Genomic DNA, 20,709 nt, shown 5'->3' with positions numbered 1-20,709 from the left:
AGTTAGGAATACCTTGAATGGCTGTATTTCCTGGACTTGGAGAGTTATGAATACCTTGAATGGCTGTATTTCCTGGACTTGGAGAGTTATGAATACCTTGAGTGGCTGTATTTCCTGGACTTGGAGAGTTAGGAATACCTTGAATGGCTGTATTTCCTGGACTTGGAGAGTTAGGAATACCTTGAGTGGCTGTATTTCCTGGACTTGGAGAGTTATGAATACCTTGAGTGGCTGTATTTCCTGGACTTGGAGAGTTATGAATACCTTGAATGGCTGTATTTCCTGGACTTGGAGAGTTATGAATACCTTGAATGGCTGTATTTCCTGGACTTGGAGAGTTATGAATACCTTGAATGGCTGTATTTCCTGGACTTGGAGAGTTATGAATACCTTGAATGGCTGTATTTCCTGGACTTGGAGAGTTATGAATACCTTGAGTGGCTGTATTTCCTGGACTTGGAGAGTTATGAATACCTTGAGTGGCTGTATTTCCTGGACTTGGAGAGTTATGAATACCTTGAGTGGCTGTATTTCCTGGACTTGGAGAGTTATGAATACCTTGAGTGGCTGTATTTCCTGGACTTGGAGAGTTATGAATACCTTGAGTGGCTGTATTTCCTGGACTTGGAGAGTTATGAATACCTTGAGTGGCTGTATTTCCTGGACTTGGAGAGTTCTGAATACCTTGAGTGGCTGTATTTCCTGGACTTGGAGAGTTCTGAATACCTTGAATGGCTGTATTTCCTGGACTTGGAGAGTTCTGAATACCTTGAATGGCTGTATTTCCTGGACTTGGAGAGTTCTGAATACCTTGAATGGCTGTATTTCCTGGACTTGGAGAGTTCTGAATACCTTGAATGGCTGTATTTCCTGGACTTGGAGAGTTCTGAATACCTTGAATGGCTGTATTTCCTGGACTTGGAGAGTTAGGAATACCTTGAGTGGCTGTATTTCCTGGACTTGGAGAGTTCTGAATACCTTGAATGGCTGTATTTCCTGGACTTGGAGAGTTCTGAATACCTTGAGTGATTTATTGTTTTGCAGATTTAAAATTAAAGGACTATCTTTTTCTTAATGGTATAATTACAAACAGCCTTTTGAAAGAGTTGATTAAATTTGATGAAATTAAATAAGGTGATATTTATCTATTTTCAGATCGTATCTTTGATGAATTGATGACAACTTATGATATCTTCGAAGAAGTCTGTAAACCTATTGTTGAAGGTGCTGTGCAGGGATTTAATGGTAATTGAAAACATTTTCCCTCTTTTATCTATCTTATATACAAGGTGAGAGTAAATTTTAGAAGTAAATTTTAAAATTTTGAATAAGTAAACAATGTCTAATAATGCAGGGTAACAATATAAATAAAGAAACACCTGTTTACATCTTTTGTATTTTCTTTAATTCTAATGTAAACAACACTGTCAATTATTTTTCAGGAACGATATTTGCTTACGGTCAGAGTTCCTCGGGAAAAACATTTACCATGTCCGGAAGTCCGATGCAGAAAGGAATCATTTCACTCGCTGTAGAGGAAATATTCGCCATTATAGAAGCTGTAGGTTTGGTTTGAGTCTAGTTTGTTGGACAAAAACTGATTATGCATTTATGATAAATGAAAGCAATTTCTTTTTTCCCAGTGAAATTATCTAAACATGACATTTCCATTGAACATAATCCTAAGTTGAAAAAATTCCATTTTGAGAGGTTCCTAGACCTCCCCCATAAGATAAGGATGTCTTCTGGTCATTGTTTCTAAGGAAGTGAGAGACAATTTAGTCCAAACCTCGCTTTGAAATGTGTTATTATTTCTATGACAGCACAATGTGTCTAACGGGTACAATGCATATTTATTTGCTTTCATTTTTTTTATCCGAATGACTGAAGAGCCTGAAAATGGACATTGAACACCTATCTAGTCATCAGAAATACACATTTCTTTATGTTACAATTTACACACGTTGAGCCTTCCATTTTGGAGGATAAAACACAACATATCATCAAATGAATTACTATGGCAAACCCTACCTTGTTTTTCCAGATTATTGGCATAAATTCTTATGTTAAGCTTCACTGTTTCAAATTGATTCCTTCAAAAAGAGAGTTCACTAGTCAAATTTTGGTCAATCTACAATAGGTCACCACTTTGCATTTACATGACCAAGATTAAGAAAACATAAAACAAACAATAGTCGTATATTATACAGCATTTTTCAAGCACTTCATTGACTAAAAATGTGGGTGAAGATATCGTTATCATAGGAGGAAGACAACAGGAAAGTTTAGGTGACACACTAACTAATCTTTATATTTTTAGTCACATCATCGGGAGTTCCTGATTCGTGTAGCCTACATGGAGATATACAACGAGAAGGTGACTGACTTACTGTCAAGCGAGGAGAAAATTATCAAAATACAGGAAGACCAAGTTAGTATATCTCATATGGAGGATTAATGTATATATCATATAGAGGATTAGTGTATATATCATATAGAGGATTAGTGTATATCTCATATAAAGGATTAGTGTATATATCATATAGAGGATTAGTGTATATATCATATAAAGGATTAGTGTATATATCATATAGAGGATTAGTGTATATATCATATAGAGGATTAGTGTATATGTCATATAAAGGATTAGTGTATATATCATATAGAGGATTAGTGTATATCTTATATAGAGGATTAGTGTATATCTTATTAGTGTATATCTTATATAGAGGATTAGTGTATATCTTATATAGAGGATTAGTGTATATATCATATAGAGGATTAGTGTATATCTCATATAAAGGATTAGTGTATATATCATATAGAGGATTAGTGTATATCTTATATAGAGGATTAGTGTATATCTTATATAGAGGATTAGTGTATATCTTATATAGAGGATTAGTGTATATATCATATAGAGGATTAGTGTATATCTCATATAGAGGATTAGTGTATATATCATATAGAGGATTAGTGTATATATCATATAAAGGATTAGTGTATATATCATATAGAGGATTAGTGTATATCTTATATAGAGGATTAGTGTATATCTTATATAGAGGATTAGTGTATATATCATATAGAGGATTAGTGTATATCTCATATAAAGGAATAGTGTATATATCATATAGAGGATTAGTGTATATCTCATATAGAGGATTAGTGTATATATCATATAGAGGATTAGTGTATATATCATATAGAGGATTAGTGTATATATCATATAGAGGATTAGTGTATATCATCTAGAGGATTAGTGTATATCTTATATAGAGGATTAGTGTATATCTTATATAGAGGATTAGTGTATATCATCTAGAGGATTAGTGTATATCTTATATAGAGGATTAGTGTATATATCATATAGAGGATTAGTGTATATATCATATAGAGGATTAGTGTATATCATCTAGAGGATTAGTGTATATCTTATATAGAGGATTAGTGTATATATCATATAGAGGATTAGTGTATATATCATATAGAGGATTAGTGTATATCTCATATAGAGGATTAGTGTATATCTTATATAGAGGATTAGTGTATATCTTATATAGAGGATTAGTGTATATCATCTAGAGGATTAGTGTATATCTTATATAGAGGATTAGTGTATATCTCATATAGAGGATTAGTGTATATCTTATATAGAGGATTAGTGTATATCATATAGAGGATTAGTGTATATATCATATAGAGGATTAGTGTATATCTTATATAGAGGATTAGTGTATATCTTATATAGAGGATTAGTGTATATCATCTAGAGGATTAGTGTATATCTTATATAGAGGATGAGTGCAATATTTTCAGGTATGAAGCTGTTATTGTAGCAGATTGAAAATTTGATCAGTATTATGTATCACTTTGGTTGTTTACATTATTGTAAGGTTTCTTGTATGTAGGGATGGGCGATAGCCTAGCCTTAGTCATTACATACTGCAATATTTGGTGAGGGACATTGCATTGCAATGACTTTCAGTATCGCAGTGTATTAAATTCAGTTTTGATTGATGTATTGTCTAACTTCTGTGGTGTTTTGTGTAGTTTTCAGTACATCACTGCATTAAATGTAGCTATTGTTTTATAATGCTCATAGTTCTACAAAAATCATTTCGATATAATACTCAAATACAATAGAACAAGGTATATCACAATATCGCTTTAAATATCACAATCTATTTTGGATTTGAGAACTTTGTGTATGTCTTGTAATTAAAAATGAAATAGATCACTTCAAAAAACACGTTTCAATTCAAAGCAGAAATCAAATTACGGAGAGCAGAAAAAACCATTTAGGTAGAAATTTAATCACGTGCATCACTAATTTATATCATTGTTGTGTTTCAGGAGAAGAACATCCAAGTGACAGGTGTGAAGGAGGAGCTCGTGAGCAGCAGCAGCGATGTGTTGGCCATCATACAGAAAGGCGACAGTAAGTAGCCTCTGTCTATAAGATGGACTGAACTTTACACATTACTGAAACATGACGCTGACTGTAAGATTAAAGTTGGTTTTCATGCATGTGCTGTTGGTTTGTTCATATCATGAACATCACTGTTTGGAATTAAAGTAGATTGTCATTAAGATATCAAATTTTACAACATTAGTAAGACATGGTAAATGTATCTATGTGATGCTGACTTAATGTACTTATCTGTTTATGGTTAATGTGTCATTGTAATGCTGACTTAATGTAGTTATCTATTTATGGTTAATGTGTCATTGTGATGCTGACTTAATGTAGTTATCTATTTATGGTTAATGTGTCATTGTGATGCTGACTTAATGTAGTTATCTATTTATGGTTAATGTGTCATTGTGATGCTGACTTAATGTACTTATCTATTTATGGTTAATGTGTCATTGTGATGCTGACTTAATGTACTTATCTATTTATGGTTAATGTGTCATTGTGATGCTGACTTAACGTACTTATCTATTTTTGGTTAATGTGTCATTGTGATGCTGACTTAATGTACTTATCTATTTATGGTTAATGTGACATTGTGATGCTGACTTAATGTACTTATCTATTTATGGTTAATGTGTCATTGTAATGCTGACTTAACGTACTTATCTATTTATGGTTAATGTGTCATTGTGATGACTGTCCTTGGTGAGAAATAATTCATTGTTGAGTTCTATATGTGTGTGTTTCAATTGTGAGAGCCTTGGTGTCATTGTGTTAAATAGTACTCTTACAATTTTGGTTGTGTTCATAAATAATGACATTGCTTGAACCATAAACTTTTTAAAATAACTTTTATGATAAGGTTTGTTAATTGTATACTTTGTTTTGCTGTAAAGAACTTTGTTGTGAATATTTTTTTCTTTTTCATGTCTTCTGAAAAAAAGCATTCAAAAGTTCAATTAAACTTTTGGAAAATTTCTAATACAGTCATGCTTTTGTTGCAGACCGGCGTCACATGGCAGAAACAAAACAAAATGACCGCAGCTCTCGGTCTCATTGTATTATACGTATAGTAAGTATAGGATACTAACACTTCAAGGGGGGCGGGGGGAATGGGGGGTGGGGGTTGGAGGGAGGGAGGGGAGAGCAGTGGTCGTGTGATTAGCTCTGTAGAACAATAGAACATCAGCAATCGTCTGTGAAGAACCAAGGTCTTGGATGCAATCTGTATTTCTCAGGAAATCACTGATTTTTTGGCACTGTTATGGTTTTCACTTTATCCCAATTTCTTTGGATACTGTATAGATGTTTAAGGCCTCCTGCATGTTGTTCAGTGAGGTATCCACCTGTTACTACAGGGAGACCCCACCTCAAAATGACCCTGGCTGTTTACAGGGTAATAAACCCAGCTAACAAATGAGATTTCGACACTTCAGTAGACCACTGTTACTTCAGTGGTATGGAAATATGATACTTCCTTAACAAAAAAAAAATCAAGTGCAGAAACGGTCAAACGAATGAAAGTCATTCAATAGAATTTTTCCTGAATTGTAATTTGTCTGTGTTCTTTCATTCAGATTATTGAGAGCCGAGAGAAGGGTGATGAAGAAGCAGTCATGGTTGCTCATCTGGTAAGTAGCCATATTGGCACATTTCCTCCCCTAAAGTGTGGATATTATTATTAACGGCAATTAATGGCATAAAAAACAGTCTAAGGGATGATGATAGCACACTGCTATAACAGGGTTAACTCATGCCTGGACACAAAGTTTAATTGTGTACTGACAAGCCATGACATTTAATGAAAAAAATAAATCATGGGAACTGTGCAATGTTCACCACTGCTATTGAGGTGATAGCACAGAGTGAAGGCTAGTTTCTGGAATTGTGAAAACATAGCGAGGAAATCCTGAAGACTTTTATGATGAATTCACTCATTTGCGAAGCCTTACTTTTCAGTTTTAAGCATAAAAGCATGAGAATCATCGTCACACATTCTCCTGTTAGTTCAGACTAGCAAATTTAGAGACTACAAATGACTTTTCACCAGCTTTACTGGGACTGAAAATCACTTTGACTCAAACGAAATTCTGACGAAATGAAATCTTAGTCATCCGAAAAACAATTACAAAGATGAAAAAGGAAAAAAAATCAGGACTTAGAAGTTATTTTGACTCCAATGGAATTTGAACTCAAGTGATTTCAAGACAGCAAATTTCAGCTGTATGTGATTTTAGAATATAATTTTAACTGATTGATTTGTACGTTCTAGGGAAAGCTTTTCCATATTTGTTTGACTAGTCATCAGTACTACTAATGGGAACTGTAAATTTGAAATCATTTAAAATTTGTTTTATCCTACAGAATTTTGTTGATCTTGCTGGTTCAGAAAAAGCGGGAGAAAACTCTGGGGATCGTCTTCGTGAAGGCTGCTCCATCAACAAAAGCCTTCTGATTCTTGGACAAGTCATTAGCAAACTCAGCGATGGAGTAAGGTAGGTTATTCACCCACTCCCAAGCCCTAAAACCTTACTCCCTACCCTCACCCGAATCCCCTTATTCCAACTACCTACTCACGACCCCCAAATGCTACTCCAACCCCCTTCCCCTACCCCAAACCCCAAACTCCATATCACATACAACATGTGTTCCTGTGGTTTTAGTCTTTGGCATATCTTTTAGCTTAAAGTGTCTACAGGAAGTTATTGTATAATGCTTTGATTCTTGGGTGTTTTCTGAGCAGGGCTAGAAAAAAAATTTTTCTGATACTCGTCTGTCGGGCAAACTGTCGGGTGAAACTTGAAATTCACTTGCCCGAATCCAATATTCACTCACTCGAAGAAAAAAGGCAACAAAACATAATTTAAGGAACACAAATTTTATTATCAATTTCTGTATCAAATGTTTGAACTCAACACTTGCTTTTATTCTTTTACTCATATTTAATTCACTGTAACGCGAGCGAGAACATCAACTTTTTGACAGTAACTACGTACACAAAACAACCTTGTTTACAACATTTGTGGTGACGTAATAGGTTTTCGCGTAGTCTGGATCAGCCCGAGTCTTGACACATGGTGTAAACAAGGATACGACATCGATGTATTTTATTGACTATCAGTGGATTGTTTAAGTTGATAAACGTCATTTATTATGGAATATTCAATAGTCAAAACTACAAATTTCGCTCGCCCGCTGGACAAGTAGCTGAAACAAATCACTCGCTCGCAAGTAGCTTTGACTTGTCTAGACGAGCGGACGAGTGATTTTTTCTAACCCGGCTGAGGCTAGATCAAACATGGTATGTATATGATTTGTCAGATGTAAATAAGTTTCAATTTTATTTTCCTTCAGCAACCAGCATATTAGTTATCGTGACTCAAAGCTTACCAGGATACTGCAAATATCATTAGGAGGAAATTCTAAAACGGCCATCATTGCTACCATCACTCCTGCTTCCCTGGAGGAATCTCACAGCACACTCAGGGTACGTCTGGCTCACTTATTATATGGGGAATGGTGTCAAAAGCAACAACTGCATATCTTACTAGTTGATGAGATCTCAGTAACTTACTAGTTGATGAGATCTCAGTATCATACTAGTTGATGAGATCTCAGTATCTTACTAGTTGATGAGATCTCAGTATCTTACTAGTTGATATCTCAGTATCTTACTAGTTGATGAGATCTCAGTATCTTACTAGTTGATGAGATCTCAGTATCTTACTAGTTGATGAGATCTCAGTATCTTACTAGTTGATGACATCTCAGTATCTTACTAGTTGATGAGATCTCAGTATCTTACTAGTTGATGAGATCTCAGTATCTTACTAGTTGATGAGATCTCAGTATCTTACTAGTTGATGAGATCTCAGTATCTTACTAGTTGATGACATCTCAGTATCTTACTAGTTGATGACATCTCAGTATCTTACTAGTTGATGACATCTCAGTATCTTACTAGTTGATGACATCTCAGTATCTTACTAGTTGATGAGATCTCAGTATCTTACTAGTTGATGACATCTCAGTATCTTACTAGTTGATGAGATCTCAGTATCTTACTAGTTGATGACATCTCAGTATCTTACTAGTTGATGAGATCTCAGTATCTTACTAGTTGATGATATATCAGTATCTTACTAGTTGATGAGATCTCAGTAGGGGGTAATGTTTTTAAAACAATGAACCAAGACTGTGGTGTTGTCATGATCACCGTCAATTACATCAGCTTCTGATCTGATGTTTGAGGATTGTCTATAGAAATGAGAACTATCTTTGTCATATCCCTTCATAATTGTGTTTAGAGATAGTTGTAATAGTATTCATATGCTTCATAACTTAGGGGATTGTTTCAAAAACAAAATTTCTGTTTTATCACTTTACATTGAAGTGCTGGTAGAGGGATGTGATTGTCTCAAAAACAAATGGATCATATAATTCAACACTTTATACAGTCTAACCTGTATTAAACGGCCACTGTTGGGAAATTATGAAAGTGGCCTTTATAGAGAGGTGGCCTCTTAATTGAGGTTCCTTATTTTCGAACCCAAGTTAAGGCAATTTGCACATTGATATTTGAGTACAGTTTAATAATCAGGATTGTCACTGTATTCCTGTACTTAGGAGTTTGTGGTTTGGTCTGACTTCGTTTGCTGCTCATATTTCAAAGTGATTTGCCACAAAAGTGATATGCCTGTATTGTGTATACTAGTGACGTAAATGAAATCAAACTCAATATAAAATGCATGTTGAATTGTGTTAACATGTAGGAATGTTCACGTGGCGAGAAAACATGACTCACAGTCAAGAAAGCTTGTCAAATGAATTGTGGTCAAAGCGGCCATTTAAATGAGGTTCGATCACGAGTTTGGGGACGAAAAGGGTGGCGGCTGGCGGCGTTAGACAGGTGGCCGTTAAATTAGGTATCATTAATGAGTAAAACCGATTGGGAGGGTCTGAAAACGGCTGTTATAAGCAGGTGGCTGTCTAACTAAGGTGGCAGTTATGACAGGTTAGACTGTATATGTTTGGTGATATTGATCATATTTGGGAATATTTGAAAAAAGGTAAAGAAATAAATTAAAATGGTAGTTTATGGTGTCACTTCTTAAATATAATGTTTAGAACAGTAATGTCAAAGCCAGGAGTTAAAGGAGCTGTTTTGTATAGGTTTACTGTTTTATATATGTTTGCCTTTTCATAATGAAATAAAGTGAATAAGAGTTGAGGGTTTTTATTGTTTTCCATGCAGTTTGCATCACAGGCCAAAAAAATTAAAAACAAAGCCATGATCAATGAAGTATTGTCCGAAGCAGCCATGCTGAAAAAGTACCAGAAAGAAATTCACCACCAGGTACAATTAAACGAGGTAAGTATGCATATTGTACATTTAGAAAACATTCTCTTTCTAGAACAACTTAAGCAGAAACACTGAACATCAGAATATTTTCAAGGTTTTGGTAATGTTAAAGAAGGAATACGGTAAAATCATCAAGTTTTGTTGGGAATTCATCTTGGTTGATTTTGTTGGTGGTCTTAATGCATGAATTCATATGTCTACAAACTGATTAAATAAAACCAAATGAAAAAAAAATCCATGAAAATTGAGTCCCAGGAAAATTCTGTAGTATATTAATCAATCCTTTGTCTGTAGCGTGGGAAAATTGAAAACCAGGACCTGAAGAAAAGCCTGGAACAAAAGGAAGCACAGATAAACAACTTGAAGAAGTTTATTATCCAGTCTGGCCCTACACAAAGTCATGCCAAGGTATCATGTAAATCTCGCCTGGTCAGCTGTCCAAAGTTTGGTCTAACAGATAATTAAAGTTATTGAATCATTTAGATATGGAGGAAATTTTTCAGGTGGTAATCAAAGTACAAAAGAAAACAAATATTCAGTCTGTCTTGTCTGAATTAGTGATGGGAAGTCGATAAAAATCTAGAATGGATTATTAGTTTAAATAATATTGGTTTTGATGTAGGTAATCAATTATATAATTGACTGGCTGTGTGTACAATACTCTAAGAAAGTAAATGCTTTCTCCTCTGCAGAAGAAAGAAAAATATTGGAAATCGGCATGTTTATGACTTGTAATATGAAATATGTGTTTGCTACAACACCATAAATGATCAGTACCGTTGAGTGATTATTAAAATTTAAAATAAATCACTGCGTTAGAAGAGGTCAGATGATAGTTAATCTATTATGTGGTAACATCCTGTCACTAGTCAAAATACCAATATTTTTCAAGGTTTTTCAAGGTTTATCAACAGACTGGTTCTGATTTTATTATAATGATGATGAGCATCATTTTGCATATTTATTTTTCTGTTCACAGAGAAAAAGAAGAGAGACATGGTGTCCTGGGAAAAATAAGAGAATGAGCATCTTTAGGCCATCAGTCTCCTTCGCTGGTAGGTAGGATTGTGGTACACATCTTTAGGCCATCAGTCTCCTTCGCTGGTAGGTAGGATTGTGGTACACATCTTTAGGCCATCAGTCTCCTTCGCTGGTAGGTAGGATTGTGTTACACATCTTTAGGCCATCAGTCTCCTTCGCTGGTAGGTAGGATTGTGGTACACATCTTTAGGCCATCAGTCTCCTTCGCTGGTAGGTAGGATTGTGGTACACATCTTTAGGCCATCAGTCTCCTTCGCTGGTAGGTAGGATTGTGGTACACATCTTTAGGCCATCAGTCTCCTTCGCTGGTAGGTAGGATTGTGGTACACATCTTTAGGCCATCAGTCTCCTTCGCTGGTAGGTAGGATTGTGGTACACATCTTTAGGCCATCAGTCTCCTTCGCTGGTAGGTAGGATTGTGTTACATCAGTCTCCTTCGCTGGTAGGTAGGATTGTGTTACACATCTTTAGGCCATCAGTCTCCTTCGCTGGTAGGTAGGATTGTGGTACACATCTTTAGGCCATCAGTCTCCTTCGCTGGTAGGTAGGATTGTGGTACACATCTTTAGGCCATCAGTCTCCTTCGCTGGTAGGTAGGATTGTGGTACACATCTTTAGGCCATCAGTCTCCTTCGCTGGTAGGTAGGATTGTGTTACACATCTTTAGGCCATCAGTCTCCTTCGCTGGTAGGTAGGATTGTGGTACACATCTTTAGGCCATCAGTCTCCTTCGCTGGTAGGTAGGATTGTGGTACACATCTTTAGGCCATCAGTCTCCTTCGCTGGTAGGTAGGATTGTGGTACACATCTTTAGGCCATCAGTCTCCTTCGCTGGTAGGTAGGATTGTGTTACACATCTTTAGGCCATCAGTCTCCTTCGCTGGTAGGTAGGATTGTGTTACACATCTTTAGGCCATCAGTCTCCTTCGCTGGTAGGTAGGATTGTGTTACACATCTTTAGGCCATCAGTCTCCTTCGCTGGTAGGTAGGATTGTGTTACACATCTTTTTAAATGTTGAAATATCAGAAAAATAACCTTGAGGGGGTGTGAATAAGCTACTACAGTAACATTTAATTCAATCTGATTAAAACACACGTCATCATTATACTGAAAGCTATGAAGATCTGACTGTGCCAGGGAAGGGGTCATGTTCAGATGACCTCAATACTTAAATTACAACAATGGAACAGGCAATAGAGACAGTGTTGAAAATATTTAAAGTATCACTTCAGTTCCTTCAGACGTAGTTACGATAACCAGCAATGAGAATTGTAAAGCATAGGCGAAGCCATCTTGGTATGGTTGAGATTCAAGACACTTGTTTTTTATCAATTTAATCATGACAAACCATGATAAGAGCCAAAAAGAAACAGGCTCTTGCAAGATTTTGGATTTTGCCAGTCGCATTTTGATTGCTTGGTTGAAAGGTCATCTGAGCATGACCCTTTACCAGCAGTCTTCATATCTGCATAATGTAGTGTATTATAATAATCTGTATTTTAAGAAAATTAGAACTAAGGAAAACAGGATATATCAGAGGGGTGACAGTGCAGAAAATACTTTCATAGTTAATTTTGTTTTGTTTTGGACAAATATCTTGCAGACAGTTCCTACAGCTCTTCCCATTAAAAATGAAATTAGATGATGTGACTTTGTATGCAATACAATAAAACTCTGATGCATTAAACAGATATGAAACATTTTCAGCCTTTACCCAAATTTTGCAAAATACTGACTGTCTGTTTCTCTGATATAAATTACCAAAAACTCAAGTTTCAGCCTCTCTGTCAGCTGTCTACTGATACACGACATAACCTTAGAAACTTTAGATTTGATTGTAAAGCCATCCTACTTAATATGGAAACAAAATCACCATTTGTCAACAGACACAGACTTGTTATCATCATATATCAGTTTGTCAAATAACATATCATGTGCATTCCCAATTATCTGTTTGAGAAATCTTATGTTTGCATGTGACTGACAAATATTGTAATTTTCCTATGGTGTTTTCAGTTGAGGAGGACATATTTCTGTCTGAGCTGCCGGTAGTTGAGGATCTGCCAGAAACTCTCCCCGAGGAAGATGCTCCAATGATACCAGCAAATATAACAACAAGGAAGAGATCATTTGAACAAACGAAGATGCAGGAAAAGAGATCTGCCATTAGCATGAGTCCCGATGCTAAAACCAAACGAATGATGGATCTGTAAGTTCTCATTTATCCCTTCATATTCTCTCCTTTCTACTTTACTGAGTAGTTTTCAGCTAACAACATTTAAAGCGACTATAATGTTAAAAAACACTACGACAAAAGGATATAAAACTTTCTATTTTCCAATAGTATGTTACAAAACTAAGACTTTGTGTTAATTACTAAAATTAAAAGTCTCTGCAACCATTTTTATTGATATCTAAAAAATAAAGAATGTAAACAGTGCGGTCTTGATCTAATTAATACCTTACTGCTCGTAACCCTGATGCTGAGCGTGATATAAGCCTAGAAAGAAGCAATATGGCGAATGCAAATATGAAAAAGCGAAGAGGACCTAAAATTTCAAAGAGAGAAAGAGTGATTCCGTGCAGTCAAGGACATTTTATACCTCAACATCTTGTGTTTATTGTTAATTTTCTGGTGAGGATGACAGTCTAGTCACCAAGATTTTAAATGTATGGGCTACATGAAAATCTATTGGAATTTATACTTACACCAACCCGTGGAAACTATTTCTTGATATGATAGAAAAGGTAATAGTTTTCAAATGCTCTGAAATTTGCCAGTTTTCATATAACCTTTGTATTATGCTATTCCTTTGGAGTGATATTGTCATTTACTAAACATGAACCTACAGTAAACCTCGGATAAGTCAAAGTCAATGGGACCAAGTGAAATATTCTACTTATCTGATGGTTCGACTCAACCGTGTTTTTGTCTATCGCCTGTAATCGAGACATCGTATATTTAAACTGACCCTGTTTTCGCAGATCGTGTCTGATAGCAAGGTATTAATGAAAAGAACAAACAACATCTCTATTTTATAATAACAATTATTTTTTATCAAAATACAAATAAATCGTAGGTTAATGACAGTTACTGTAATCATCATTGTCACAAACACGTGGATAATGCATACAAGATTGAACAAAAGACACACGTTACACTGGGTACTTTGTGAAAACAATACTTACAAATATACATGTACACATATTGTACTCACATTTATAGTATTTGGATCGTTGAGACAAATATTCTCCATCAAAGTCTAAACTCATGATTGAGAGTGGAATGAATGACAAATCCCGAATTTTCACCCTAATTTATAGCCCCTTTTGACACTTCCACTCAAATGTTCACATTTTCACTCAAATAAAACAACAACTCACGGGCAAAAAGTAAACATGAGATGTTTTATTTCAATGGCTGTTTGATCGCATAGTTCTGGGTTAAATGAGATAATTACCTGTGCACCTGTATAAACATAAGGATTAGGTAGATGGATACTGTGAAATTACATTGTGCATGTAAGCCTGTTGACACTGTTACGGCTGACCGATCACACTCGTTACTGACCAGGAAAATTTACCTGAGACAACATGGTGTCTGAATGTTCGACACAAAATGGAATTTTTTGTATGATTTAGAAGGGACGGACCACAAAATATATTCGACACAACCACAGTATTCGATTCAACAGTGTTCGATTCATCTTGTTTAATTTACTAAGATAAAGAGGAGAAAAAATCGGGACCGAACGAAGCGTTCGACTCATCCAATGTATTGGACTCATGCGTGTTCGACACAAGTGAGTTTTACTGTATCTGTGATATTTACAACAGGTAGAATAAGTAAGTTTAAGTTTTCAGCATTCAGTACGAAACTATGGCAAGAACAATAATAATGTCATAATGATTTCTCCGTGGCATATACTATAGCATTACATTGTTAATTCTTTCATGTTTTTCAGTGAAGATAAATATGAAGCCTTGCTGAAAGATCATGCTCGTCTACAGACAGAGTTTGATGATATGTCAACCTTCCACAACCTCGAGAGGAAAACTTTGGAGGAAAATATTGTTGAGCTACATGATGTATGTACCATGTTATTCTCTCTTGTGTGTGGCAAAAAATTGTGTTGCAGGCACTCTGGTAATATTGTATACTGTATATATATGGAAATATTTGTGGTGTAGAACCTTTTGTCATTTTCGTGGCTGTAGACACACCACAGAAATCAGATTCAACAGATAAGACTGCTGATGAATCTGTATGTTTGTGTGATATCTGTGAAAAATTTTCCCCTTGAAATGATGTCTTAGGTTTAATCTGCAAAAAAAGAGTACCCTAAAACAAATATTTCAGAGCTTGGGGCCAATAGGTGAAAAAGAGCAAATTCTTTCAGATCCTACTCCTCTTGTAGGAATGATTAGAATTTGCTCAGAAGCATCTCTGGGTGGAGGGGAATCAATTTTGTATAAACGGTGGATCTTGGCCCCTTTGGGCAGGAGGGGAGGGACTCAATAGGGGAAATGTGTTTGGAAACAGTTTAGATCCCTATCCCGTAACCATGTATGGTATTGCTGGGCATAAAGATGTAAGATGTGATGTAAGAATTGGTTCTGGGGTTTGGCCCCACCAACCAGATAACCATATAAACTCTTACTGGAAATCAAAAGAGAAAGACGGTAATGATATAAGAACTTACCCATTGGTCTTGCCCCCATCAAAGAGGTTAAGTGACTGAGCTTTAATTTGGAGACATTTAAAATACCCAACCTATAGGCATGTATAACATCGCTGGGCTTAAAGATCCAGGCCCTCTGGGTCTCTTGCTTTTTTTTAGTTTGATGGAATAGGTTTTTTTTTTTTTTACAGTTTTACCAGATTTTTTGTGTAAATTTTTTTACTTTTATTTAAAAGGCGAATAACATAAACATAAGCATAGCTTTTTTTTTATATCTGATATAAAGAAATGATGGGTGGTTTGGATAAGGAAATCTGTAAAATAGGTAAAATACTGTCATTTCTTTTTACAGGAAAAGGACATGATCCAGCATGAATGCATGAAATTGTCCGATGAGGTTATACAGACAGAACACAAGCTGGGTATACAGACTCGAAGGATGACAGACTGTCAGAATGAGCTAGAGAACTTCAGGAAGTCTGGAACTCTGGAAAGTCCGGATACAAACTTGTTCAAACTACAGCAAGAATGTGAGGACTTGAAAGAAACTATTAAACAGTTTGAACAGGAAAAGACATTTTCTAAAACAGAACCCCAAGAACCTACAGACGCCATACAAAAATTAGAACAGGAATGTTCCATTCTCAAACTTCAAGTAGAGAAACTTGAAGCTGAGAAAGTGGAGCTACAAGGAGTGGATACTGATAGTACCAAATTGGCTTCGTTGGAGAAGGAGTATGCCGTGCTTCAAGCCACTGCAAAGGATTTGGCTGATGAACGCCTGAGTGTGCAGGAAACTTTAACTGGTTTTGGGATTAAGATTGAACAGATACCTGTTCTGAAGGAGAAGTTTGAGGAACTTATGCAAGAAAATGAATCTCTTTCAGTGGAACTTAATTTATTGAAAGAGGAAGGGAAAATGAAAGATGAGGAAGATTTGCAAGATTTGAAAGAGACAGCCAGTGATTTGCAGCAAAAGCTTCAACAAACAGAAGAAGAGAAAGTAATGTTGTTATCAAAAGTGGAGGACTTAGAAAATGAGTGTAAGGAGAAACAAGTGGAAAGTGAAATGACCGAGATGAAGGAGGAATGTGAAAGGTTGAGGGAGACTGTCAGGGAGCTTGAGGAAGAAAAGGGACTTTCTAAATCAGAGGCAGCTGATTCTATTGAGGCCATGGAGAAGCTGAAGGAAGAATTGTCTGTTCTGAAACAGCAAACAGAGAAGCTGGAAGCTGAGAGAGTTAAGTCAGTAGAAGGCATAGATACTGAAAATGATAAGGTTGCTACACTGGAGGAAGAATGTGAAGTTCTGAGAGCTACAGTGAAGGATTTGGCTGATGAACGTATTAGTATGCAGGATGAACTGACAGAGTCAAGTATGAAACTTGAACAACTACCCATTCTAAAAGAGAAATGTGAGGAACTTGCTCAGGAAAAAGAATCACTTCTCGAGGAAATTTCTTCATTGAAAAAGGAGGGGGATACCGGACCAGAGACAATGGATGAGGAAATGCAGATTCTTAGAGAAAAAAACAGCAACTTACAGGAACAACTTGAATTGCTTGAAGAAGAGAAAGTGCAATTGATTTCCAAAATGGAAAACTCACAAGGTGTAGGTCAGGAAAAACCAGTAGACGATGCCATGGCTGCTCTGGAGGAGGAGTGTGAAGTACTTAGAGCCACTGTGAAGGATTTAGCTGATGAACGACTCAATATGCAGGATGAAATGAAAAATATAGAACAGTTACCCATTCTGATAGAGAGATGCGAGGAGCTTGTACAAGAAAAAGAAATTCTTTTAAAGGAAATCACATCCATTAAAGAAGAGAGGAAGACAGAGGTTGAAATTCAGGAGCTGCAGAGTCTCCAAGAGAAAGCTTGCAGTTTGGAAAAAAAATTGGAACAGACAGAAGCAGAGAGGATTACTTTGATTTCAAAGATGGAAAACTTGAATAGTGAGGGCCAGGATACAACAGCTTTAAGTTCTTTGTCTGTCTTACAGGAAGAATGTGAAAGACTGAGAGAGACCGTTAGAAAGTTTGAGGAAGAAAAAATGTCTTCTGAATCAGAGGCAATTGAAAGTGATGCTGGTATGCAAAAATTACAGGCAGAATACTCTGTTCTGAAACTCCAATTACAAGAACTTGAGGAAGAAAAGGTGAAGTTAGTGGACAGTAATCACGCTGAAAGTAACAAAATGTTGATGCTGGAGGAAGAGTGTGAAGTGCTAAGAGCCACAGTGAAGGATTTGGCTGATGAACGTCTCAACATGCAGGATGAATTGACAGAGGTTGGTGTTAAACTTGAACAACTCCCCACCTTGAAAGACAAATGTGAGGAGCTTGTGCAAAAGAATGATTTGCTTGTGGAAGAAATTGCTTTACTGAGAGATGGGAAAGCAGGATCAGAAATGCAGGAGGTTGACATGCAGATTCTCAGGGAGAAAGCCAACAGTTTTCAGGAAGAGCTACATTTAGTAAAAGAAGAAAGAAATAATTTAATTTCAAGATTGGAGTTGTTGCAAAATGAATGCGAGAAAAAAACGATGGACAATAAAATGGCTGCACTAGAGGAGGAGTGTGAAGTACTCCGAGCCACCATGAAGGATTTGGCTGATGAGCGATTTAATATGCAGGATGAATTGAAAGACATTGAGCAATTACCCATTCTGAAAGAGAGATGCGAGGAACTCGTACAAGAAAAGGAATCACTCTTAATGGAAATTTCTTCATTAAGGGAAAACACAGGATCGGAAATGAAGGATGTTGAAATGAAGATTCTCCAAGAAAAAGTCAGCAATTTACAGGAACTGCATGAATTGGCAGAAGAAGAGAAAAATAAGTTGATGTCAAGGGTGGAGAGTTTACAAAGTGAATGTCAGGGTGAACCAGGACAGGAATGTGAGAGGTTGCGGGAGATCGTAAGAAAGCTTGAAGAAGAAAACCAGTCTTCTAAAATATTAATCACCGACTCGGGTGATGCCTTGCAAAAATTACAAGATGAGTGTTCTGTTCTTAAACTTCAAATAGAAAAACTTGAAGGTGAGAAGGTGAATTCATTAGAAGGCACAGACAGAAATAAGATAGCAACACTAGAGGGTGAATGTGAAGTTCTTAGAGCGACAGTAAAGGATCTAGCTGATGAATGCCTTGGTATGCAAGAAAAATTAACAGATGTTGAACAACTGCCAGTTCTGAAGGAGAAGTGTGAGGAACTTTTAAAAGAAAAAAATGCATTATTATGTGAAATTTCCTCTTTAAAGGAAGGAAAGAAATCAGGGATTCAGGAACTGGAACTGCAGAATGTTATAGAGAAATCCAATAGTCTAATGGAACCATTAAATCTGGAAGAACAAGAGAAAAGTCATGTGGTTTCTGAGGGGGCAAACTTACAAAGTGAGAGTATGGAAACACCAGCTGATAGTAACAGTGCATTGGTTTTAATGGAGGAATGTGAAAGGTTGAGAGAGGCTGTCAGGGAGCTTGAGGAAGAAAAGGGACTTTCTAAATCAGAGGCAGCTGATTCTATTGAGGCCATGGAGAAGCTGAAGGAAGAATTGTCTGTTCTGAAACAGCAAACAGAGAAGCTGGAAGCTGAGAGAGTTAAGTCAGTAGAAGGCATAGATACTGAAAATGATAAGGTTGCTACACTGGAGGAAGAATGTGAAGTTCTGAGAGCTACAGTGAAGGATTTGGCTGATGAACGTATTAGTATACAGGATGAACTGACAGAGTCAAGTATGAAACTTGAACAACTACCCATTCTAAAAGAGAAATGTGAGGAACTTGCTCAGGAAAAAGAATCACTTCTCGAGGAAATTTCTTCTTTAAAGGAGAAAAGCACAGGGGCAGAAATGCAAGCAGTTGAGATCCAGATAATCAGAGAAAAAGCCAGCAACTTACAGGAACAACTCGAATCAGTAGAAAGAGAGAAGGCTCAGTTGATTTCAAAGTTGGACCACTTACAAAGTGAGGGTCAGGATAAACTAACACATGATGCAATTGCTTCTCTAGAGGAGGAGTGTGAAGTACTGCGAGCCACAGTCAAAGAATTGGCTGACGAACGTCTCACCATACAGGATGAGTTAGCAGAGGCTGGTCTCAAAATTGAACAAATCCCAGCTCTAAGACAGAAATGTGAAGAACTCGAACAAACAAATAATTCACTTTTAGCAGAAATTTCTGCTTTGAAGAGAACAAACATGTCTCTTGAAATGCAAGTGACAGAGACTGCCAGTAGTTTAAAACAACAATTAGAGGAAAAAAGGCAGGTGAACTCCAAATTAGAGGTCTTAGAAATAGACTGTCGCAAAAAACAAGACTTAGAGGAGGAGTGTGAAGTGCTCAGAGCCAAAGTGGAGGATTTGAACAATAAACATGCTAATATGGAAGAAAAAATTGCTGATTTAGGACTCCAAGCTGACCAACTTCCCATTTTGAAGGAGAACTGCAAAGAACTTGTGCAAGATAAGGATTCACTACTTCAAGAAATTTCTTCATTGAGGCAAGGAAATACAGATATGGAAAGACAATTAGTTGAAGTAAAAGATCTTCAGGATAAAGTCAGTAGTTTGCAACATCACTTGGAAAAGTCTGAACAAGAGATCCTCCTTCTCAGATCAGAATTAAAAGACTTAGAAATTGAAAGACAGACAAAAACTGCTGCATTCAAAAAGTTTAAAAGTGATTATGAATCTATGGTGTTGGAAAAGAAAGACTTAGATGAGAAAGTACAAAATTTAGGAAGAGAACTTACTGAAAGAATCAGTCAACAGAATGCAGAAAGTGGTCGAGTGTGTGGCCTTCTGGAAGAGATGAGTGAGATGCAGAAGAAAGTTGCCCAGTCCAACAAGGAGAGAAATGAGATGGAGTTGAAACTTGAGGATACCATCAGTGAGCTACAACTGGTAAGTCAGCCCAGATGCTAAATGGGAGTGTACGGAGTGTAATGGCCTTACAAAGGGATCATGTACATGTGTTTGAAAAATTTTCATTGAAAGTAAAAATGGAATAGTTTGATTTGGTTACTAGCCATGGTTTTTGTGCCATTACCAAATCAAATGGAGGCAGTCATTTAATGTGATGATAAAATCAAATGGAGGCAGTCATTTTGTTGCACCTTTTTCAATTCTTTCTGTAACATCATTGTGTAAATTATGTCAGAATCATTTCTGATGGGCAAAGCCAATAAAAACAATCTAGGG

At 36.4% G+C, this 20,709-nt stretch overlaps 1 protein-coding gene across 1 annotated transcript in view; it reads left to right on the top strand.

The window, feature by feature from the left end:
- Positions 1-20,709, top strand: part of LOC132561357 (centromere-associated protein E-like) — a 35,481-nt gene that overhangs the window by 4,885 nt on the left and 9,887 nt on the right. Inside the window, exons 3-16 of the mRNA XM_060226082.1 lie at positions 1,156-1,245; positions 1,443-1,561; positions 2,321-2,431; positions 4,357-4,441; positions 5,425-5,492; positions 5,998-6,051; positions 6,785-6,915; positions 7,775-7,907; positions 9,675-9,791; positions 10,077-10,190; positions 10,762-10,837; positions 12,841-13,033; positions 14,790-14,913; positions 15,859-20,412. Of these exons, the coding sequence (XP_060082065.1) occupies positions 1,156-1,245; positions 1,443-1,561; positions 2,321-2,431; positions 4,357-4,441; positions 5,425-5,492; positions 5,998-6,051; positions 6,785-6,915; positions 7,775-7,907; positions 9,675-9,791; positions 10,077-10,190; positions 10,762-10,837; positions 12,841-13,033; positions 14,790-14,913; positions 15,859-20,412 (5,969 nt within the window). The remainder of the gene's footprint in view (positions 1-1,155; positions 1,246-1,442; positions 1,562-2,320; positions 2,432-4,356; positions 4,442-5,424; positions 5,493-5,997; positions 6,052-6,784; positions 6,916-7,774; positions 7,908-9,674; positions 9,792-10,076; positions 10,191-10,761; positions 10,838-12,840; positions 13,034-14,789; positions 14,914-15,858; positions 20,413-20,709) is intronic.

The sequence above is a fragment of the Ylistrum balloti genome, unplaced genomic scaffold, assembly GCF_031769215.1.
Source record: "Ylistrum balloti isolate Yb309-2 unplaced genomic scaffold, AGI_CSIRO_Ybal_v1 Utg371196, whole genome shotgun sequence".
Classification (NCBI taxonomy): domain Eukaryota; kingdom Metazoa; phylum Mollusca; class Bivalvia; order Pectinida; family Pectinidae; genus Ylistrum; species Ylistrum balloti.
This window is presented reverse-complemented; position numbering and strand designations above follow the sequence as displayed.